Source organism: Salmo salar, chromosome ssa01, assembly GCF_905237065.1.
Source record: "Salmo salar chromosome ssa01, Ssal_v3.1, whole genome shotgun sequence".
NCBI classification, from domain to species: Eukaryota; Metazoa; Chordata; class Actinopteri; order Salmoniformes; family Salmonidae; genus Salmo; species Salmo salar.
In genome coordinates this window covers 167,555,368-167,576,838 of record NC_059442.1, presented here as the reverse complement: position 1 = coordinate 167,576,838, position 21,471 = coordinate 167,555,368, and the positions used below count along the sequence as shown (strand labels likewise).

The following is a 21,471-nucleotide window of genomic DNA, read 5'->3' as shown; positions in this document are numbered from 1 at the left end:
TACAGGGTTATTCTCTCTCTCTCTCAACAACATACAGGGTTATTCTCTCTCTCTCTCTAACAACATACAGGGTTATTCTCTCTCTCTCTAACAACATACAGGGTTATTCTCTCTCTCTCTCTAACAACATACAGGGTTATTCTCTCTCTCTCTAACAACATACAGGGTTATTCTCTCTCTCTCTAACAACATACAGGGTTATTCTCTCTCTCTCTAACAACATACAGGGTTATTCTCTCTCTCTCTCTAACAACATACAGGGTTATTCTCTCTCTCTCTAACAACATACAGGGTTATTCTCTCTCTCTCTAACAACATACAGGGTTATTCTCTCTCTCTCTCTAACAACATACAGGGTTATTCTCTCTCTCTCTCTAACAACATACAGGGTTATTCTCTCTCTAACAACATACAGGGTTATTCTCTCTCTCTCTAACAACATACAGGGTTATTCTCTCTCTCTCTCTCTAACAACATACAGGGTTATTCTCTCTCTCTCTAACAACATACAGGGTTATTCTCTCTCTCTCTAACAACATACAGGGTTATTCTCTCTCTCTCTCTAACAACATACAGGGTTATTCTCTCTCTCTCTCTAACAACATACAGGGTTATTCTCTCTCTCTCTCTAACAACATACAGGGTTATTCTCTCTCTCTCTAACAACATACAGGGTTATTCTCTCTCTCTCTAACAACATACAGGGTTATTCTCTCTCTCTCTCTAACAACATACAGGGTTATTCTCTCTCTCTCTCTAACAACATACAGGGTTATTCTCTCTCTCTCTAACAACATACAGGGTTATTCTCTCTCTCTCTCTAACAACATACAGGGTTATTCTCTCTCTCTCTAACAACATACAGGGTTATTCTCTCTCTCTCTCTAACAACATACAGGGTTATTCTCTCTCTCTCTCTAACAACATACAGGGTTATTCTCTCTCTCTCTAACAACATACAGGGTTATTCTCTCTCTCTCTCAACAACATACAGGGTTATTCTCTCTCTCTCTCTAACAACATACAGGGTTATTCTCTCTCTCTCTAACAACATACAGGGTTATTCTCTCTCTCTCTCAACAACATACAGGGTTATTCTCTCTCTCTCTCTAACAACATACAGGGTTATTCTCTCTCTCTCTAACAACATACAGGGTTATTCTCTCTCTCTCTCTAACAACATACAGGGTTATTCTCTCTCTCTCTAACAACATACAGGGTTATTCTCTCTCTCTCTCTAACAACATACAGGGTTATTCTCTCTCTCTCAACAACATACAGGGTTATTCTCTCTCTCTCTAACAACATACAGGGTTATTCTCTCTCTCTCTAACAACATACAGGGTTATTCTCTCTCTCTCTAACAACATACAGGGTTATTCTCTCTCTCTCTCTAACAACATACAGGGTTATTCTCTCTCTCTCTAACAACATACAGGGTTATTCTCTCTCTCTCTAACAACATACAGGGTTATTCTCTCTCTCTCTAACAACATACAGGGTTATTCTCTCTCTCTCTCTAACAACATACAGGGTTATTCTCTCTCTCTCTCTAACAACATACAGGGTTATTCTCTCTCTCTCTAACAACATACAGGGTTATTCTCTCTCTCTCTAACAACATACAGGGTTATTCTCTCTCTCTCTAACAACATACAGGGTTATTCTCTCTCTCTCTCTAACAACATACAGGGTTATTCTCTCTCTCTCTCTAACAACATACAGGGTTATTCTCTCTCTCTCTAACAACATACAGGGTTATTCTCTCTCTCTCTAACAACATACAGGGTTATTCTCTCTCTCTCTCTAACAACATACAGGGTTATTCTCTCTCTCTCTAACAACATACAGGGTTATTCTCTCTCTCTCTCTAACAACATACAGGGTTATTCTCTCTCTCTCTCTAACAACATACAGGGTTATTCTCTCTCTCTCTAACAACATACAGGGTTATTCTCTCTCTCTCTAACAACATACAGGGTTATTCTCTCTCTCTCTAACAACATACAGGGTTATTCTCTCTCTCTCTAACAACATACAGGGTTATTCTCTCTCTCTCTAACAACATACAGGGTTATTCTCTCTCTCTCTAACAACATACAGGGTTATTCTCTCTCTCTCTAACAACATACAGGGTTATTCTCTCTCTCTCTCTAACAACATACAGGGTTATTCTCTCTCTCTCTCTAACAACATACAGGGTTATTCTCTCTCTCTCTAACAACATACAGGGTTATTCTCTCTCTCTCTAACAACATACAGGGTTATTCTCTCTCTCTCTAACAACATACAGGGTTATTCTCTCTCTCTCTAACAACATACAGGGTTATTCTCTCTCTCTAACAACATACAGGGTTATTCTCTCTCTCTCTAACAACATACAGGGTTATTCTCTCTCTCTCTAACAACATACAGGGTTATTCTCTCTCTCTAACAACATACAGGGTTATTCTCTCTCTCTCTCTAACAACATACAGGGTTATTCTCTCTCTCTCTCTAACAACATACAGGGTTATTCTCTCTCTCTCTAACAACATACAGGGTTATTCTCTCTCTCTCTAACAACATACAGGGTTATTCTCTCTCTCTCTCTAACAACATACAGGGTTATTCTCTCTCTCTCTAACAACATACAGGGTTATTCTCTCTCTCTCTCTAACAACATACAGGGTTATTCTCTCTCTCTCTAACAACATACAGGGTTATTCTCTCTCTCTAACAACATACAGGGTTATTCTCTCTCTCTCTAACAACATACAGGGTTATTCTCTCTCTCTCTCTAACAACATACAGGGTTATTCTCTCTCTCTCTAACAACATACAGGGTTATTCTCTCTCTCTCTCTAACAACATACAGGGTTATTCTCTCTCTCTCTAACAACATACAGGGTTATTCTCTCTCTCTCTAACAACATACAGGGTTATTCTCTCTCTCTCTCTAACAACATACAGGGTTATTCTCTCTCTCTCTCTAACAACATACAGGGTTATTCTCTCTCTCTCTAACAACATACAGGGTTATTCTCTCTCTCTCTCTAACAACATACAGGGTTATTCTCTCTCTCTCTCTAACAACATACAGGGTTATTCTCTCTCTCTCTCTAACAACATACAGGGTTATTCTCTCTCTCTCTAACAACATACAGGGTTATTCTCTCTCTCTCTAACAACATACAGGGTTATTCTCTCTCTCTCTCAACAACATACAGGGTTATTCTCTCTCTCTCTCTAACAACATACAGGGTTATTCTCTCTCTCTCTCTAACAACATACAGGGTTATTCTCTCTCTCTCTCTAACAACATACAGGGTTATTCTCTCTCTCTCTAACAACATACAGGGTTATTCTCTCTCTCTCTAACAACATACAGGGTTATTCTCTCTCTCTCTAACAACATACAGGGTTATTCTCTCTCTCTCTAACAACATACAGGGTTATTCTCTCTCTCTCTCTAACAACATACAGGGTTATTCTCTCTCTCTCTCTAACAACATACAGGGTTATTCTCTCTCTCTCTAACAACATACAGGGTTATTCTCTCTCTCTCTCTAACAACATACAGGGTTATTCTCTCTCTCTCTCTAACAACATACAGGGTTATTCTCTCTCTCTCTAACAACATACAGGGTTATTCTCTCTCTCTCTCAACAACATACAGGGTTATTCTCTCTCTCTCTCTAACAACATACAGGGTTATTCTCTCTCTCTCTCTAACAACATACAGGGTTATTCTCTCTCTCTCTAACAACATACAGGGTTATTCTCTCTCTCTCTAACAACATACAGGGTTATTCTCTCTCTCTCTCAACAACATACAGGGTTATTCTCTCTCTCTCTAACAACATACAGGGTTATTCTCTCTCTCTCTAACAACATACAGGGTTATTCTCTCTCTCTCTAACAACATACAGGGTTATTCTCTCTCTCTCTAACAACATACAGGGTTATTCTCTCTCTCTCTAACAACATACAGGGTTATTCTCTCTCTCTCTAACAACATACAGGGTTATTCTCTCTCTCTCTAACAACATACAGGGTTATTCTCTCTCTCTCTCTAACAACATACAGGGTTATTCTCTCTCTCTCTAACAACATACAGGGTTATTCTCTCTCTCTCTCAACAACATACAGGGTTATTCTCTCTCTCTCTAACAACATACAGGGTTATTCTCTCTCTCTCTCTAACAACATACAGGGTTATTCTCTCTCTCTCTCTAACAACATACAGGGTTATTCTCTCTCTCTCTAACAACATACAGGGTTATTCTCTCTCTCTCTCTAACAACATACAGGGTTATTCTCTCTCTCTCTAACAACATACAGGGTTATTCTCTCTCTCTCTAACAACATACAGGGTTATTCTCTCTCTCTCTAACAACATACAGGGTTATTCTCTCTCTCTCTAACAACATACAGGGTTATTCTCTCTCTCTCTAACAACATACAGGGTTATTCTCTCTCTCTCTAACAACATACAGGGTTATTCTCTCTCTCTCTAACAACATACAGGGTTATTCTCTCTCTCTCTAACAACATACAGGGTTATTCTCTCTCTCTCTAACAACATACAGGGTTATTCTCTCTCTCTCTCAACAACATACAGGGTTATTCTCTCTCTCTCTCTAACAACATACAGGGTTATTCTCTCTCTCTCTAACAACATACAGGGTTATTCTCTCTCTCTCTCTAACAACATACAGGGTTATTCTCTCTCTCTCTAACAACATACAGGGTTATTCTCTCTCTCTCTAACAACATACAGGGTTATTCTCTCTCTCTCAACAACATACAGGGTTATTCTCTCTCTCTCTAACAACATACAGGGTTATTCTCTCTCTCTCTCTAACAACATACAGGGTTATTCTCTCTCTCTCTAACAACATACAGGGTTATTCTCTCTCTCTCTCTAACAACATACAGGGTTATTCTCTCTCTCTCTCTAACAACATACAGGGTTATTCTCTCTCTCTCTAACAACATACAGGGTTATTCTCTCTCTCTCTAACAACATACAGGGTTATTCTCTCTCTCTCTAACAACATACAGGGTTATTCTCTCTCTCTCTAACAACATACAGGGTTATTCTCTCTCTCTCTAACAACATACAGGGTTATTCTCTCTCTCTCTAACAACATACAGGGTTATTCTCTCTCTCTCTCTAACAACATACAGGGTTATTCTCTCTCTCTCTAACAACATACAGGGTTATTCTCTCTCTCTCTAACAACATACAGGGTTATTCTCTCTCTCTCTCTAACAACATACAGGGTTATTCTCTCTCTCTCTCTAACAACATACAGGGTTATTCTCTCTCTCTAACAACATACAGGGTTATTCTCTCTCTCTCTCTAACAACATACAGGGTTATTCTCTCTCTCTCTAACAACATACAGGGTTATTCTCTCTCTCTCTAACAACATACAGGGTTATTCTCTCTCTCTCTCTAACAACATACAGGGTTATTCTCTCTCTCTCTAACAACATACAGGGTTATTCTCTCTCTCTCTCTAACAACATACAGGGTTATTCTCTCTCTCTCTAACAACATACAGGGTTATTCTCTCTCTCTCTAACAACATACAGGGTTATTCTCTCTCTCTCTCTAACAACATACAGGGTTATTCTCTCTCTCTCTAACAACATACAGGGTTATTCTCTCTCTCTCTCTAACAACATACAGGGTTATTCTCTCTCTCTAACAACATACAGGGTTATTCTCTCTCTCTCTAACAACATACAGGGTTATTCTCTCTCTCTCTCTAACAACATACAGGGTTATTCTCTCTCTCTCTAACAACATACAGGGTTATTCTCTCTCTCTCTAACAACATACAGGGTTATTCTCTCTCTCTCAACAACATACAGGGTTATTCTCTCTCTCTCTAACAACATACAGGGTTATTCTCTCTCTCTCTCTAACAACATACAGGGTTATTCTCTCTCTCTCTAACAACATACAGGGTTATTCTCTCTCTCTCTCAACAACATACAGGGTTATTCTCTCTCTCTCTAACAACATACAGGGTTATTCTCTCTCTCTCTCTAACAACATACAGGGTTATTCTCTCTCTCTCTAACAACATACAGGGTTATTCTCTCTCTCTCTCTAACAACATACAGGGTTATTCTCTCTCTCTCTAACAACATACAGGGTTATTCTCTCTCTCTCTAACAACATACAGGGTTATTCTCTCTCTCTCTAACAACATACAGGGTTATTCTCTCTCTCTAACAACATACAGGGTTATTCTCTCTCTCTCTAACAACATACAGGGTTATTCTCTCTCTCTCTAACAACATACAGGGTTATTCTCTCTCTCTCTCTAACAACATACAGGGTTATTCTCTCTCTCTCTAACAACATACAGGGTTATTCTCTCTCTCTCTAACAACATACAGGGTTATTCTCTCTCTCTCTCTAACAACATACAGGGTTATTCTCTCTCTCTCTAACAACATACAGGGTTATTCTCTCTCTCTCTTAACAACATACAGGGTTATTCTCTCTCTCTCTAACAACATACAGGGTTATTCTCTCTCTCTCTAACAACATACAGGGTTATTCTCTCTCTCTCTCTAACAACATACAGGGTTATTCTCTCTCTCTCTAACAACATACAGGGTTATTCTCTCTCTCTCTCAACAACATACAGGGTTATTCTCTCTCTCTCTAACAACATACAGGGTTATTCTCTCTCTCTCTAACAACATACAGGGTTATTCTCTCTCTCTCTAACAACATACAGGGTTATTCTCTCTCTCTCTAACAACATACAGGGTTATTCTCTCTCTCTCTCTAACAACATACAGGGTTATTCTCTCTCTCTCTAACAACATACAGGGTTATTCTCTCTCTCTCTAACAACATACAGGGTTATTCTCTCTCTCTCTAAACAACATACAGGGTTATTCTCTCTCTCTCTAACAACATACAGGGTTATTCTCTCTCTCTCTAACAACATACAGGGTTATTCTCTCTCTCTCTCTAACAACATACAGGGTTATTCTCTCTCTCTCTAACAACATACAGGGTTATTCTCTCTCTCTCTCTAACAACATACAGGGTTATTCTCTCTCTCTAACAACATACAGGGTTATTCTCTCTCTCTCTCTAACAACATACAGGGTTATTCTCTCTCTCTCTAACAACATACAGGGTTATTCTCTCTCTCTCTAACAACATACAGGGTTATTCTCTCTCTCTCTCTAACAACATACAGGGTTATTCTCTCTCTCTCTAACAACATACAGGGTTATTCTCTCTCTCTCTCTAACAACATACAGGGTTATTCTCTCTCTCTCTAACAACATACAGGGTTATTCTCTCTCTCTCTAACAACATACAGGGTTATTCTCTCTCTCTCTAACAACATACAGGGTTATTCTCTCTCTCTCTCTAACAACATACAGGGTTATTCTCTCTCTCTCTTAACAACATACAGGGTTATTCTCTCTCTCTCTAACAACATACAGGGTTATTCTCTCTCTCTCTAACAACATACAGGGTTATTCTCTCTCTCTCTAACAACATACAGGGTTATTCTCTCTCTCTCTCAACAACATACAGGGTTATTCTCTCTCTCTCTAACAACATACAGGGTTATTCTCTCTCTCTCTAACAACATACAGGGTTATTCTCTCTCTCTCTCTAACAACATACAGGGTTATTCTCTCTCTCTCTCTAACAACATACAGGGTTATTCTCTCTCTCTCTAACAACATACAGGGTTATTCTCTCTCTCTCTAACAACATACAGGGTTATTCTCTCTCTCTCTAACAACATACAGGGTTATTCTCTCTCTCTCTCTAACAACATACAGGGTTATTCTCTCTCTCTCTAACAACATACAGGGTTATTCTCTCTCTCTCTCTAACAACATACAGGGTTATTCTCTCTCTCTCTCTAACAACATACAGGGTTATTCTCTCTCTCTCTCTAACAACATACAGGGTTATTCTCTCTCTCTCTAACAACATACAGGGTTATTCTCTCTCTCTCTCTAACAACATACAGGGTTATTCTCTCTCTCTCTCTAACAACATACAGGGTTATTCTCTCTCTCTCTAACAACATACAGGGTTATTCTCTCTCTCTCTAACAACATACAGGGTTATTCTCTCTCTCTCTCTAACAACATACAGGGTTATTCTCTCTCTCTCTAACAACATACAGGGTTATTCTCTCTCTCTCTCTAACAACATACAGGGTTATTCTCTCTCTCTCTCTAACAACATACAGGGTTATTCTCTCTCTCTCTCTAACAACATACAGGGTTATTCTCTCTCTCTCTCTAACAACATACAGGGTTATTCTCTCTCTCTCTAACAACATACAGGGTTATTCTCTCTCTCTCTAACAACATACAGGGTTATTCTCTCTCTCTCTAACAACATACAGGGTTATTCTCTCTCTCTCTAACAACATACAGGGTTATTCTCTCTCTCTCTAACAACATACAGGGTTATTCTCTCTCTCTCTCTAACAACATACAGGGTTATTCTCTCTCTCTCTAACAACATACAGGGTTATTCTCTCTCTCTCTCTAACAACATACAGGGTTATTCTCTCTCTCTCTAACAACATACAGGGTTATTCTCTCTCTCTCTCTAACAACATACAGGGTTATTCTCTCTCTCTCTCTAACAACATACAGGGTTATTCTCTCTCTCTCTCTAACAACATACAGGGTTATTCTCTCTCTCTCTCTAACAACATACAGGGTTATTCTCTCTCTCTCTCTAACAACATACAGGGTTATTCTCTCTCTCTCTAACAACATACAGGGTTATTCTCTCTCTCTCTAACAACATACAGGGTTATTCTCTCTCTCTCTCTAACAACATACAGGGTTATTCTCTCTCTCTCTCTAACAACATACAGGGTTATTCTCTCTCTCTCTAACAACATACAGGGTTATTCTCTCTCTCTCTCTAACAACATACAGGGTTATTCTCTCTCTCTCTCTCTAACAACATACAGGGTTATTCTCTCTCTCTCTCTAACAACATACAGGGTTATTCTCTCTCTCTCTCTAACAACATACAGGGTTATTCTCTCTCTCTCTCTAACAACATACAGGGTTATTCTCTCTCTCTCTCTAACAACATACAGGGTTATTCTCTCTCTCTCTAACAACATACAGGGTTATTCTCTCTCTCTCTAACAACATACAGGGTTATTCTCTCTCTCTCTAACAACATACAGGGTTATTCTCTCTCTCTCTCTAACAACATACAGGGTTATTCTCTCTCTCTAACAACATACAGGGTTATTCTCTCTCTCTCTCTAACAACATACAGGGTTATTCTCTCTCTCTAACAACATACAGGGTTATTCTCTCTCTCTCTAACAACATACAGGGTTATTCTCTCTCTCTCTAACAACATACAGGGTTATTCTCTCTCTCTCTAACAACATACAGGGTTATTCTCTCTCTCTCTAACAACATACAGGGTTATTCTCTCTCTCTCTCTAACAACATACAGGGTTATTCTCTCTCTCTCTAACAACATACAGGGTTATTCTCTCTCTCTCTCTAACAACATACAGGGTTATTCTCTCTCTCTCTAACAACATACAGGGTTATTCTCTCTCTCTCTCTAACAACATACAGGGTTATTCTCTCTCTCTCTAACAACATACAGGGTTATTCTCTCTCTCTCTAACAACATACAGGGTTATTCTCTCTCTCTAACAACATACAGAGTTATTCTCTCTCTCTAACAACATACAGGGTTATTCTCTCTCTCTCTCTAACAACATACAGGGTTATTCTCTCTCTCTCTCTAACAACATACAGGGTTATTCTCTCTCTCTCTAACAACATACAGGGTTATTCTCTCTCTCTCTCTAACAACATACAGGGTTATTCTCTCTCTCTCTAACAACATACAGGGTTATTCTCTCTCTCTCTCTAACAACATACAGGGTTATTCTCTCTCTCTCTCTAACAACATACAGGGTTATTCTCTCTCTCTCTCTAACAACATACAGGGTTATTCTCTCTCTCTCTCTCTCTCTGTCTCTCAAACAACACACTCTGAGAACTCCTATAGAGTGTTCCCCCTAGGGTAAACACAGTGCAGTACATTACTGCCTGGCTGAAACTCCATGCAGCTTTTTGTTAGCTTTAGCATGTTAAGAAATAGCTTCCTTAACAAACCTAAATCCTTGATCCTCTACTACTGTGAATATGGATGAAAGAGTATTGTACATATTAACACACAGCTCATTCAGTAGTGGGTAGATATACTGTGCAGAGTAACACAGCTCATTCAGTAGTGGGTAGATATACTGTACAGAGTAACACAGCTCATTCAGTAGTGGGTAGATATACTGTACAGAGTAACACAGCTCATTCAGTAGTGGGTAGATATACTGTACAGAGTAACACAGCTCATTCAGTAGTGGGTAGATATACTGTACAGAGTAACACACAGCTCATTCAGTAGTGGTTAGATATACTGTACAGAGTAACACAGCTCATTCAGTAGTGGGTAGATATACTGTACAGAGTAACACAGCTCATTCAGTAGTGGTTAGATATACTGTACAGAGTAACACAGCTCATTCAGTAGTGGGTAGATATACTGTACAGAGTAACACAGCTCATTCAGTAGTGGTTAGATATACTGTACAGAGTAACACAGCTCATTCAGTAGTGGGTAGACATACTGTACAGAGTAACACACAGCTCATTCAGTCTCAATAAAAGCGTCAGTGTGATGTGTAAGTGTTGGGAGGGTGTGTCTGCATGTGAACCAGGAAGTGTGTGCTGCGTATATTCATGGCTTATTCTGAAGCTCGTAAGGCAGGAAAGGCTTAAGGCTGGTTGACTTGGCCCAGTCCAGTGGGTACAGAAGCATATCCAGCAGGAAGTACTATATTCACCCTCCGCTCCACAGTGTGTCCAGCAGGAAGTACTATATTCACCCTCCGCTCCACAGCGTGTCCAGCAGGAAGTACTACATTCACCCTCCGCTCCACAGCGTGTCCAGCAGGAAGTACTATATTCACCCTCCGCTCCACAGCGTGTCCAGCAGGAAGTACTATATTCACCCTCCGCTCCACAGCGTGTCCAGCAGGAAGTACTATATTCACCCTCCGTTCCACAGCGTGTCCAGCAGGAAGTACTATATTCACCCTCCGTTCCACAGTGTGTCCAGCAGGAAGTACTATATTCACCCTCCGTTCCACAGCGTGTCCAGCAGGAAGTACTATATTCACCCTCCGTTCCACAGTGTGTCCAGCGTGTCACAAGGCTGCTGTTATGGAGATAACAAAAGAGCTGCGGGGGAGGGGGGGTTCAGCCATGATCCCACTAACTACCCACACACACACACACACACACACACACACACACACACACACACACACACCTAGAACCCAGCACTGCCTGGCCTATTATTATACTATTATTATCTGTGAGTTCTGAATCATGGTGACTATAGACATCAGACTGGAGAGGGTGAGGAGGGTGAGGAGGGTGAGGAGGGTGGGGAGGGTGAGGAGGGTGGGGAGGGTGAGGAGGGTGAGGTCACTATAGACATCAGACTGGAGAGGGTGAGGAGGGTGGGGAGGGTGAGGAGGGTGAAGAGGGTGGGGAGGGTGAGGAGGGTGAGGAGGGTGAAGAGGGTGAGGAGGGTGAGGTCACTATAGACATCAGACTGGAGAGGGTGAGGAGGGTGGGGAGGGTGAGGAGGGTGAAGAGGGTGGGGAGGGTGAGGAGGGTGAAGAGGGTGAGGAGGGTGAGGAGGGTGGGGAGGGTGAGGAGGGTGGGGAGGGTGAGGAGGGTGAGGAGGGTGAGGAGGGTGAGGAGGGTGGGGAGGGTGAGGAGGGTGAGGAGGGTGAGGAGGGTGAGGAGGGTGGGGAGGGTGAGGAGGGTGGGGAGGGTGAGGAGGGTGAGGAGGGTGGGGAGGGTGAGGAGGGTGAGGAGGGTGGGGAGGGTGGGGAGGGTGAGGAGGGTGGGGAGGGTGAGGAGGGTGAGGAGGGTGGGGAGGGTGAGGAGGGTGGGGAGGGTGAGGTCACTATAGACATCAGACTGGAGAGGGTGAGGAGGGTGAGGAGGGTGAGGAGGGTGAGGAGGGTGGGGAGGGTGAGGAGGGTGAGGAGGGTGAAGAGGGTGGGGAGGGTGAGGAGGGTGAGGAGGGTGAGGAGGTTGAGGTCCCGTGTTCTACACCTGCATTGCTTGCTGTTTGGGGTTTTAGGCTAGGTTTCTCTACAGCACTTTGAGATATCAGCTGATGTAAGAAGGGCTATATAAATACATTTGATTGATTGATTGATTATCGATTGATAACTATAGCAGCCACCCGTACTGTTATTTGGTACTGGCCGTGTTCGAGAGCATGAAAATCGTAATGTATTGTGGGTAAATTGTAACTGACTGACTGATTTCTAAATAATAATGAGTAGTTATTTATGATGCAAGGTGATTTGTCGATCAGTCCATCTGAACTCTTTTTCAACGCGGCTGGTGATGTCAGTGTAAAATGGTGATGTCAGTGTAAAATGGCGATGTCAGTGTAAAATGGCGATGTCAGTGTAAAATGGTGATGTCAGTGTAAAATGGTGATGTCAGTGTAAAATGGCGATGTCAGTGTAAAATGGTGATGTCAGTGTAAAATGGTGATGTCAGTGTAAAATGGCGATGTCAGTGTAAAATGGTGATGTCAGTGTAAAATGGTGATGTCAGTGTAAAATGGCCACCACATAATTCTTTGGACATTAACAATCAGTAACACCACAATGACCAAACCAACACCTCTCCACCTGGTGTGACCAAACCAACACCTCTCCACCTGGTGTGACCAAACCAACACCTCTCCACCTGGTGTGACCAAACCAACACCTCTCCACCTGGTGTGACCAAACCAACACCTCTCCACCTGGTGTGACCAAACCAACACCTCTCCACCTGGTGTGACCAAACCAACACCTCTCCACCTGGTGTGACCAAACCAACACCTCTCCACCTGGTGTGACCAAACCAACACCTCTCTACCTGGTGACCAAACCAACACCTCTCCACCTGGTGACCAAACCAACACCTCTCCACCTGGTGTGACCAAACCAACACCTCTCTACCTGGTGTGACCAAACCAACACCTCTCCACCTGGTGTGACCAAACCAACACCTCTCCACCTGGTGTGACCAAACCAACACCTCTCCACCTGGTGTGACCAAACCAACACCTCTCCACCTGGTGTGACCAAACCAACACCTCTCCACCTGGTGTGACCAAACCAACACCTCTCTACCTGGTGACCAAACCAACACCTCTCTACCTGGTGTGACCAAACCAACACCTCTCCACCTGGTGTGACCAAACCAACACCTCTCTACCTGGTGACCAAACCAACACCTCTCCACCTGGTGTGACCAAACCAACACCTCTCCACCTGGTGTGACCAAACCAACACCTCTCCACCTGGTGTGACCAAACCAACACCTCTCCACCTGGTGTGATTTGCAGGATAAAAACAAGACCACCAAAAACATGAAATCTGAATCGGCAGTTTGATAGTGGCTACGGTGACAGATTGAGAGAGAGAGAGAGAGAGAGAGAGAGAGAGAGAGAGAGAGAGAGAGCAAGTGATTGGATGATAGGTTTTTAGTTCACATACCTACGAACAGTGAGTCGAAGAGTCTTGTAGGATCCTTTGACCAATGAGATGGCTTCCTGCCTGAATCCACTGAGCTCCACGTCGTTAATGACAACCACCTGGTCACCTGGCAACAGGGGGTGTTCCAACAGGTCCGCCTTCCCACCTCCCTCAACCTGGATTGAAGAGGAGAGAAGAATACCGTTCTGTTTCAGATGACAGAAATCAGTAGAGGAAACCCTCGAGCAGATGTAGGCTTTGAGAAGGACATGGCAGAATAACGAACATCTAGGATACTGATACCAGATCACACACACACGCACGCACGCACACACACACACACACACACACACACACACACACACACACACACACACACACACACACACACACACACACACACACACACACACACGAGAAAGAGAGGAGTCTGAGTTTAGTACAGTTACAGCATGAAGGTCTTCATTGATCTAAGGCTAAACTAACCTAACACCTGACTTCAGAGCTACAACTCTCTGTTTGGATCTATAGAGCTATCACTATCTCCCTCATATCCTCCTACAAGAGGAACTCCTCATGTGGGCTCCCAAGTGGAGCAGCGGTCTAAGACACTGCATCTCAGTGGGTTCCCTCCCGAGTGGAGCAGCGGACTAAGACACTGCATCTCAGTGGGTTCCCTCCCGAGTGGAGCAGCGGTCTAAGACACTGCATCTCAGTGGGTTCCCTCCCGAGTGGAGCAGCGGTCTAAGACACCGCATCTCAGTGGGTTTCCTCCCGAGTGGAGCAGCGGTCTAAGACACTGCATCTCAATGGGTTCCCTCCCGAGTGGAGCAGCGGTCTAAGACACTGCATCTCAGTGGGCTCCCTCCCGAGTGGAGCAGCGGTCTAAGACACTGCATCTCAGTGGGTTCCCTCCCGAGTGGAGCAGCGGTCTAAGACACTGCATCTCAGTGGGTTCCCTCCCGAGTGGAGCAGCGGTCTAAGACACTGCATCTCAGTGGGTTCCCTCCCGAGTGGAGCAGCGGTCTAAGACACTGCATCTCAGTGGGTTCCCTCCCGAGTGGAGCAGCGGTCTAAGACACTGCATCTCAGTGGGTTCCCTCCCGAGTGGAGCAGCGGTCTAAGACACTGCATCTCAGTGGGCTCCCTCCCGAGTGAAGTAGCGGTCTAAGACACTGCATCTCAGTGGGCTCCCTCCCGACTGGAGCAGCGGTCTAAGACACTGCATCTCAGTGGGCTCCCTCCCGAGTGGAGCAGCGGTCTAAGACACTGCATCTCAGTGGGCTCCCTCCCGAGTGGAGCAGCGGTCTAAGACACTGCATCTCAGTGGGTTCCCTCCCGAGTGGAGCAGCGGTCTAAGACACTGCATCTCAGTGGGCTCCCTCCCGAGTGGAGCAGCGGTCTAAGACACTGCATCTCAGTGGGTTCCCTCCCGAGTGGAGCAGCGGTCTAAGACACTGCATCTCAGTGGGTTCCCTCCCGAGTGGAGCAGCGGTCTAAGACACTGCATCTCAGTGGGTTCCAGAGTGGAGCAGCGGTCTAAGACACTGCATCTCAGTGGGCTCCCTCCCGAGTGGAGCAGTGGTCTAAGACACTGCATCTCAGTGGGCTCCCTCCCGAGTGGAGCAGCGGTCTAAGACACTGCATCTCAGTGGGTTCCCTCCCGAGTGGAGCAGCGGTCTAAGACACTGCATCTCAGTGGGTTCCCTCCCGAGTGGAGCAGCGGTCTAAGACACTGCATCTCAGTGGGTTCCAGAGTGGAGCAGCGGTCTAAGACACTGCATCTCAGTGGGCTCCCTCCCGAGTGGAGCAGTGGTCTAAGACACTGCATCTCAGTGGGCTCCCTCCCGAGTGGAGCAGCGGTCTAAGACACTGCATCTCAGTGGGTTCCCTCCCGAGTGGAGCAGCGGTCTAAGACACTGCATCTCAGTGGGCTCCCTCCCGAGTGGAGAAGCGGTCTAAGACACTGCATCTCAGTGGGCTCCCTCCCGAGTGGAGCAGCGGTCTAAGACACTGCATCTCAGTGGGCTCCCTCCCGAGTGGAGCAGCGGTCTAAGACACTGCATCTCAGTGGGTTCCCGAGTGGAGCAGCGGTCTAAGACACTGCATCTCAGTGGGCTCCCTCCCAAGTGGAGCAGCGGTCTAAGGCACTGCATCTCAGTGGGCTCCCTCCCGAGTGGATCAGTGGTCTAAGACACTGCATCTCAGTGGGCTCCCTCCCAAGTGGAGCAGCGGTCTAAGGCACTGCATCTCAGTGGGCTCCCTCCCGAGTGGATCAGTGGTCTAAGACACTGCATCTCAGTGGGCTACCCTCCCAAGTGGAGCAGCGGTCTAAGACACTGCATCTCAGTGGGCTCCCAAGTGGAGCAGTGGTCTAAGACACTGCATCTCAGTGGGCTCCCTCCCAAGTGGAGCAGCGGTCTAAGACACTGCATCTCAGTGGGCTCCCAAGTGGAGCAGTGGTCTAAGACACTGCATCTCAGTGCAAGAGGCGTCACTACAGTCCCTGGTTCTAATCCAGGTTGAATCACATCCGGCCGTGATTGGGAGTCCCATAGGGTGGCGCACAGTTGGCTCAGTGTCGTCTGGGTTTGGCTGGGTGTAGGCCGTCATTGTAAATAACAATTTATTCTTAACTGACTTGCCTAGTTAAATAAAGGTTCAATTACATTTTTTATTTGTATTTTAAATATCGTCCAAAACAAAGCTAACTCACTGCACACATCAATTCATCTTCACGAAGCTATCGCTCATCGTAAAGCTGTTTTGACTGTATAAATAAGTCAGTCATACCTCTTCATGGTACCCACACCATTCATACAACGATTATACTAACCAACAATGCTGACAGAGACATTATGATATTCACATGGTTTTGGTGAAACTGAACTGAAACTGAACTGAAACGGAACTGAAACTGAACTGAAACTGAACTGAAACTGAGCTGAAACTGAACTGAAACTGAGCTGAACTGAAACTGAACTGAAACTGAGCTGAAACTGAGCTGAACTGAAACTTAACTGAAACTGAACTGAAACTGAACTGAAACTGAGCTGAACTGAAACTGAACTGAAACTGAACTGAAACTGAAACTGAGCTGAACTGAAACTGAACTGAAACTGAGCTGAACTGAAACTGAACTGAAACTGAACTGAAACTGAACTGAACTGAAACTGAAACTGAACTGAACTAACAGCTTTTCAGCTGGTGGTCTTTGGGTTCTTGGGGTAGGAGTAGGACTGTGGTGGTCAAGGCAGTTGCAGAGGGAGGTGTTTAGTCCCAGGGGCCTTAGCTTAGTGATGAGCTTTGATGGTACTATGGTGTTGAACGCTGAGCTGTAGTCAATGAATAGCATTCTCACATAGGTGTTCCTTTTGTCCAGGTGGGAAAGGGCAGTGTGGAGTGCAGTTGAGATTGCGTTATCTGTGGATCTGTTGGGGCGGTATGGGAATTGGAGTGGGTCTAGGGCAGGCCTGGGTAACTCCAGTCCTCGGGGGCCTGATTGGTCTCACACTTATTTTGTTGACGGAATACCAAGCGTGTGCAAAGCTGTCATCAAGGCAAAGGGGGGCTACTTTGAAGAATCTAAAATCTAAAATATATTTTGATTTAACACTTTTTTGGTTACTACATGATTCCATATGTGTTATTTCATAGTTTGGATGTCTTCACTATTATTCTACAATGTAAAAAAAAAATTAAATAAAGAAAAACCCTGGAATGAGTAGGTATGTCCAAACGTTTGACTGGTACTGTATGTGTGAAATTTGTTTTGATTTAGAATGGACCATTATCATGCACCCGTCTCGAAATGGGCAGCGGGAAAAAATACATGTCATCTACTTGTCATGTCATGCACTTAAATAGCGAACGGAGGACGATTTTCCTGTGGTTCATTTTCATGCCATCCAGGTAGGCTATACTCCTTTTGTAAAGCCAAGCAATACGCTCAATATTAGGACATTTGATAAATGGTAGGCCTATCCTATAGAAAGCTGATGGGTTCCTCCTCTTTTTAATAGAGGCCATCAAAACTTCCGCAACATGAGCTCCTGGGCTCTCATGAAGTGTTTTATTTGATTTTTATTAGATTTGCATTGATGTCAGAGTGATTAGAGGGACAATAGCGTGCTGAGTACCAGGCAGTTAACACGTTTGGTAGGCTAATAATGACCATCAGCAGCATCAGAGCTTGGAGAACAATAATTACCGTGACTAGAACGGTCACATGGAATTTGACTGCCTTCATGACTTGTGACCACCGGTGTGGCTGTAATACGGTCACTGTAACAGCCCTAGAGGGGACTGAGTGGGACACATTGTTTACATCCTCCAGTCATTTAGGATAGTTTACATGCTCCAGTCATTTCAGATAGTTTACATGCTCCAGTCATTTCAGATAGTTTACATGCTCCAGTCATTTAGGATAGTTTACATGCTCCAGTCATTTCAGATAGTTTACATGCTCCAGTCATTTCAGATAGTTTACATGCTCCAGTCATTTCAGATAGTTTACATGCTCCAGTCATTTCAGATAGTTTACATGCTCCAGTCATTTGGGATAGTTTACATACTCCAGTCATTTCAGATAGTTTATATGCTCCAGTCATTTCAGATAGTTTACATGCTCCAGTCATTTAGGATAGTTTACATGCTCCAGTCATTTCAGATAGTTTACATGCTCCAGTCATTTCAGATAGTTTACATGCTCCAGTCATTTCAGATAGTTTACATACTCCAGTCATTTGGGATAGTTTACATGCTCCAGTCATTTCAGATAGTTTACATGCTCCAGTCATTTCAGATAGTTTACATGCTCCAGTCATTTAGGATAGTTTGTTTATATGATCCAGTCATTTCAAATAGTTTACATGCTCCAGTCATTTCAGATAGTTTACATGCTCCAGTCATTTCAGATAGTTTATATGCTCCAGTAATTTAGGATAGTTTATATGCTCCAGTCATTTAGGATAGTTTACATGCTCCAGTCATTTCAGATAGTTTACATGCTCCAGTCATTTCAGATAGTTTACATGCTCCAGTCATTTCAGATAGTTTATGTGCTCCAGTCATTTAGGATAGTTTGTTTATATGATCCAGTCATTTCAGATAGTTTACATGCGCCAGTCATTGATTTCATAAAGATTGCATGCTCCAGTCATTTCAGATAACTTACATGCTCCAGTCAATTTCTAAAGCTTACAAGCGCCTGTCATTTCAAATAGCTTACATGCTCCAGTCATTTCAGATAGTTTACATGCTCCGGTCATTTCAGATAATTTACATGCTCCAGTCATTTCAGATAATTTACATGCTCCAGTCATTTCAGATAATTTACATGCTCCAGTCATTTCAGATAGTTTACATGCTCCAGTCATTTCAGATAGTTTATATGCTCCAGCCATTTAGGATAGTTTGTTTATATGATCCAGTCATTTCAGATAGTTTACATGCTCCAGTCATTTCAGATAGTTTATATGCTCCAGTCATTTAGGATAGTGTGTTTATATGATCCAGTCATTTCAGATAGTTTACATGCGCCAGTCAATTTAGAAAGCTTACAAGCTCCAGTCATTTCAAATAGCTTATATGCTCCAGTCATTTAGGATAGTTTATATGCTCCAGTCATTTCAGATAGTTTATATGCTCCAGTCAATTTAGAAAGCTTACAAGCTCCAGTCATTTCAAATAGCTTATATGCTCCAGTCATTTAGGATAGTTTACATGCTCCAGTCATTTCAGATAGTTTACATGCTCCAGTCATTTCAGATAGTTTACATGCTCCAGTCATTTCAGATAATTTACATGCTCCAGTCATTTCAGATAGTTTACATGCTCCAGTCATTTCAGATAGTTTATATGCTCCAGCCATTTAGGATAGTTTGTTTATATGATCCAGTCATTTCAGATAGTTTACATGCTCCAGTCATTTCAGATAGTTTACATGCTCCAGTCATTTCAGATAGTTTACATGCTCCAGTCATTTCAGTATGTTATATTAGTAAAGACAGAGTGCTGCTGGTGCATTCTCCAGTGGCACATGACACCAAAGCCCAGGAAGTGTCACCCCTTATTATGTCCCCTGATGTGGGGGATCAGCCCTACTGCCCAGTATGTGGTGGGGTTACTCTTCCCCAGGGAAACATAGACATGGTCAGGGTTACGTTAAACCCATTCCCCAGGGAAACATAGACATGGTCAGGGTTACGTTAAACTCATTCCCAGGGAAACATAGACATGGTCAGGGTTACATTAAACTCATTCCCCAGGGAAACATAGACATGGTCAGGGTTACATTAAACTCATTCCCCAGGGAAACATAGACATGGTCAGGGTTACATTAAACTCATTCCCCAGGGAAACATAGACATGGTCAGGGTTACGTTAAACCCATTCCCCAGGGAAACATAGACATGGTCAGGGTTACGTTAAACTCATTCCCCAGGGAAACATAGACATGGTCAGGGTTACGTTAAACTCATTCCCAGGGAAACATAGACATGGTCAGGGTTACATTAAACTCATTCCCCAGGGAAACATAGACATGGTCAGGGTTACATTAAACTCATTCCCCAGGGAAACATAGACATGGTCAGGGTTACATTAAACTCATTCCCCAGGGAAACATAGACATGGTCAGGGTTACGTTAAACCCATTCCCCAGGGAAACATAGACATGGTCAGGGTTACATTAAACTCATTCCCCAGGGAAACATAGACATGGTCAGGGTTACTTTAAACTCATTCCCCAGGGAAACATAGACATGGTGAGGGTTACGTTAAACTCATTCCCCGGGGAAACATAGACATGGTGAGGGTTACGTTAAACTCATTCCCCAGGGAAACATAGACATGGTGAGGGTTACGTTAAACTCATTCCCCAGGGAAACATAGACATGATCAGGGTTACATTAAACTCATTCCCCAAGGAAACATAGACATGGTCAGGGTTACATTAAACCCATTCCCCAGGGAAACATCTATGGTCAGGGTTACATTAAACCCATTCCCCAGGGAAACATAGACATGGTCAGGGTTACGTTAAACTCATTCCCAGGGAAACATAGACATGGTCAGGGTTACATTAAACTCATTCCCCAGGGAAACATAGACATGGTCGGGGTTACATTAAACTCATTCCCCAGGGAAACATAGACATGGTCAGGGTTACATTAAACCCATTCCCCAGGGAAACATAGACATGGTCAGGGTTACGTTAAACTCATTCCCCAGGGAAACATAGACATGGTCAGGGTTACGTTAAACTCATTCCCCAGGGAAACATAGACATGGTCAGGGTTACATTAAACTCATTCCCCAGGGAAACATAGACATGGTCAGGGTTACATTAAACTCATTCCCCAGGGAAACATAGACATGGTCAGGGTTACATTAAACTCATTCCCCAGGGAAACATAGACATGGTCAGGGTTACGTTAAACCCATTCCCCAGGGAAACATAGACATGGTCAGGGTTACATTAAAGCCATTCCCCAGGGAAACATAGACATGGTTGGGGTCACGTTAAACCCATTCCCCAGGGAAACATCTATGCTCGGGGTTACATTAAACTCATTCCCCAGGGAAACATAGACATGGTCAGGGTTACATTAAACCCATTCCCCAGGGAAACATAGACATGGTCAGGGTTACATTAAACTCATTCCCCAGGGAAACATAGACATGGTCAGGGTTACATTAAACCCATTCCCCAGGGAAACATAGACATGGTCAGGGTTACATTAAACTCATTCCCCAGGGAAACATAGACATGGTCAGGGTTACATTAAACTCATTCCCCAGGGAAACATAGACATGGTCAGGGTTACATTAAACTCATTCCCCAGGGAAACATAGACATGGT

The 21,471-nt window shown here is 43.5% G+C and overlaps 1 protein-coding gene across 3 annotated transcripts in view; it reads right to left on the bottom strand.

The window, feature by feature from the left end:
• The window catches only part of LOC106572051 (protein Shroom3), a 174,888-nt gene that overhangs the window by 130,632 nt on the left and 22,785 nt on the right, over positions 1–21,471 (bottom strand). For all 3 annotated transcript variants that reach the window (XM_045693924.1, XM_014145854.2, XM_045693926.1), the window contains exon 2: positions 13,629–13,783. In XM_045693924.1, the coding sequence (XP_045549880.1) occupies positions 13,629–13,783 (155 nt within the window). The remainder of the gene's footprint in view (positions 1–13,628; positions 13,784–21,471) is intronic.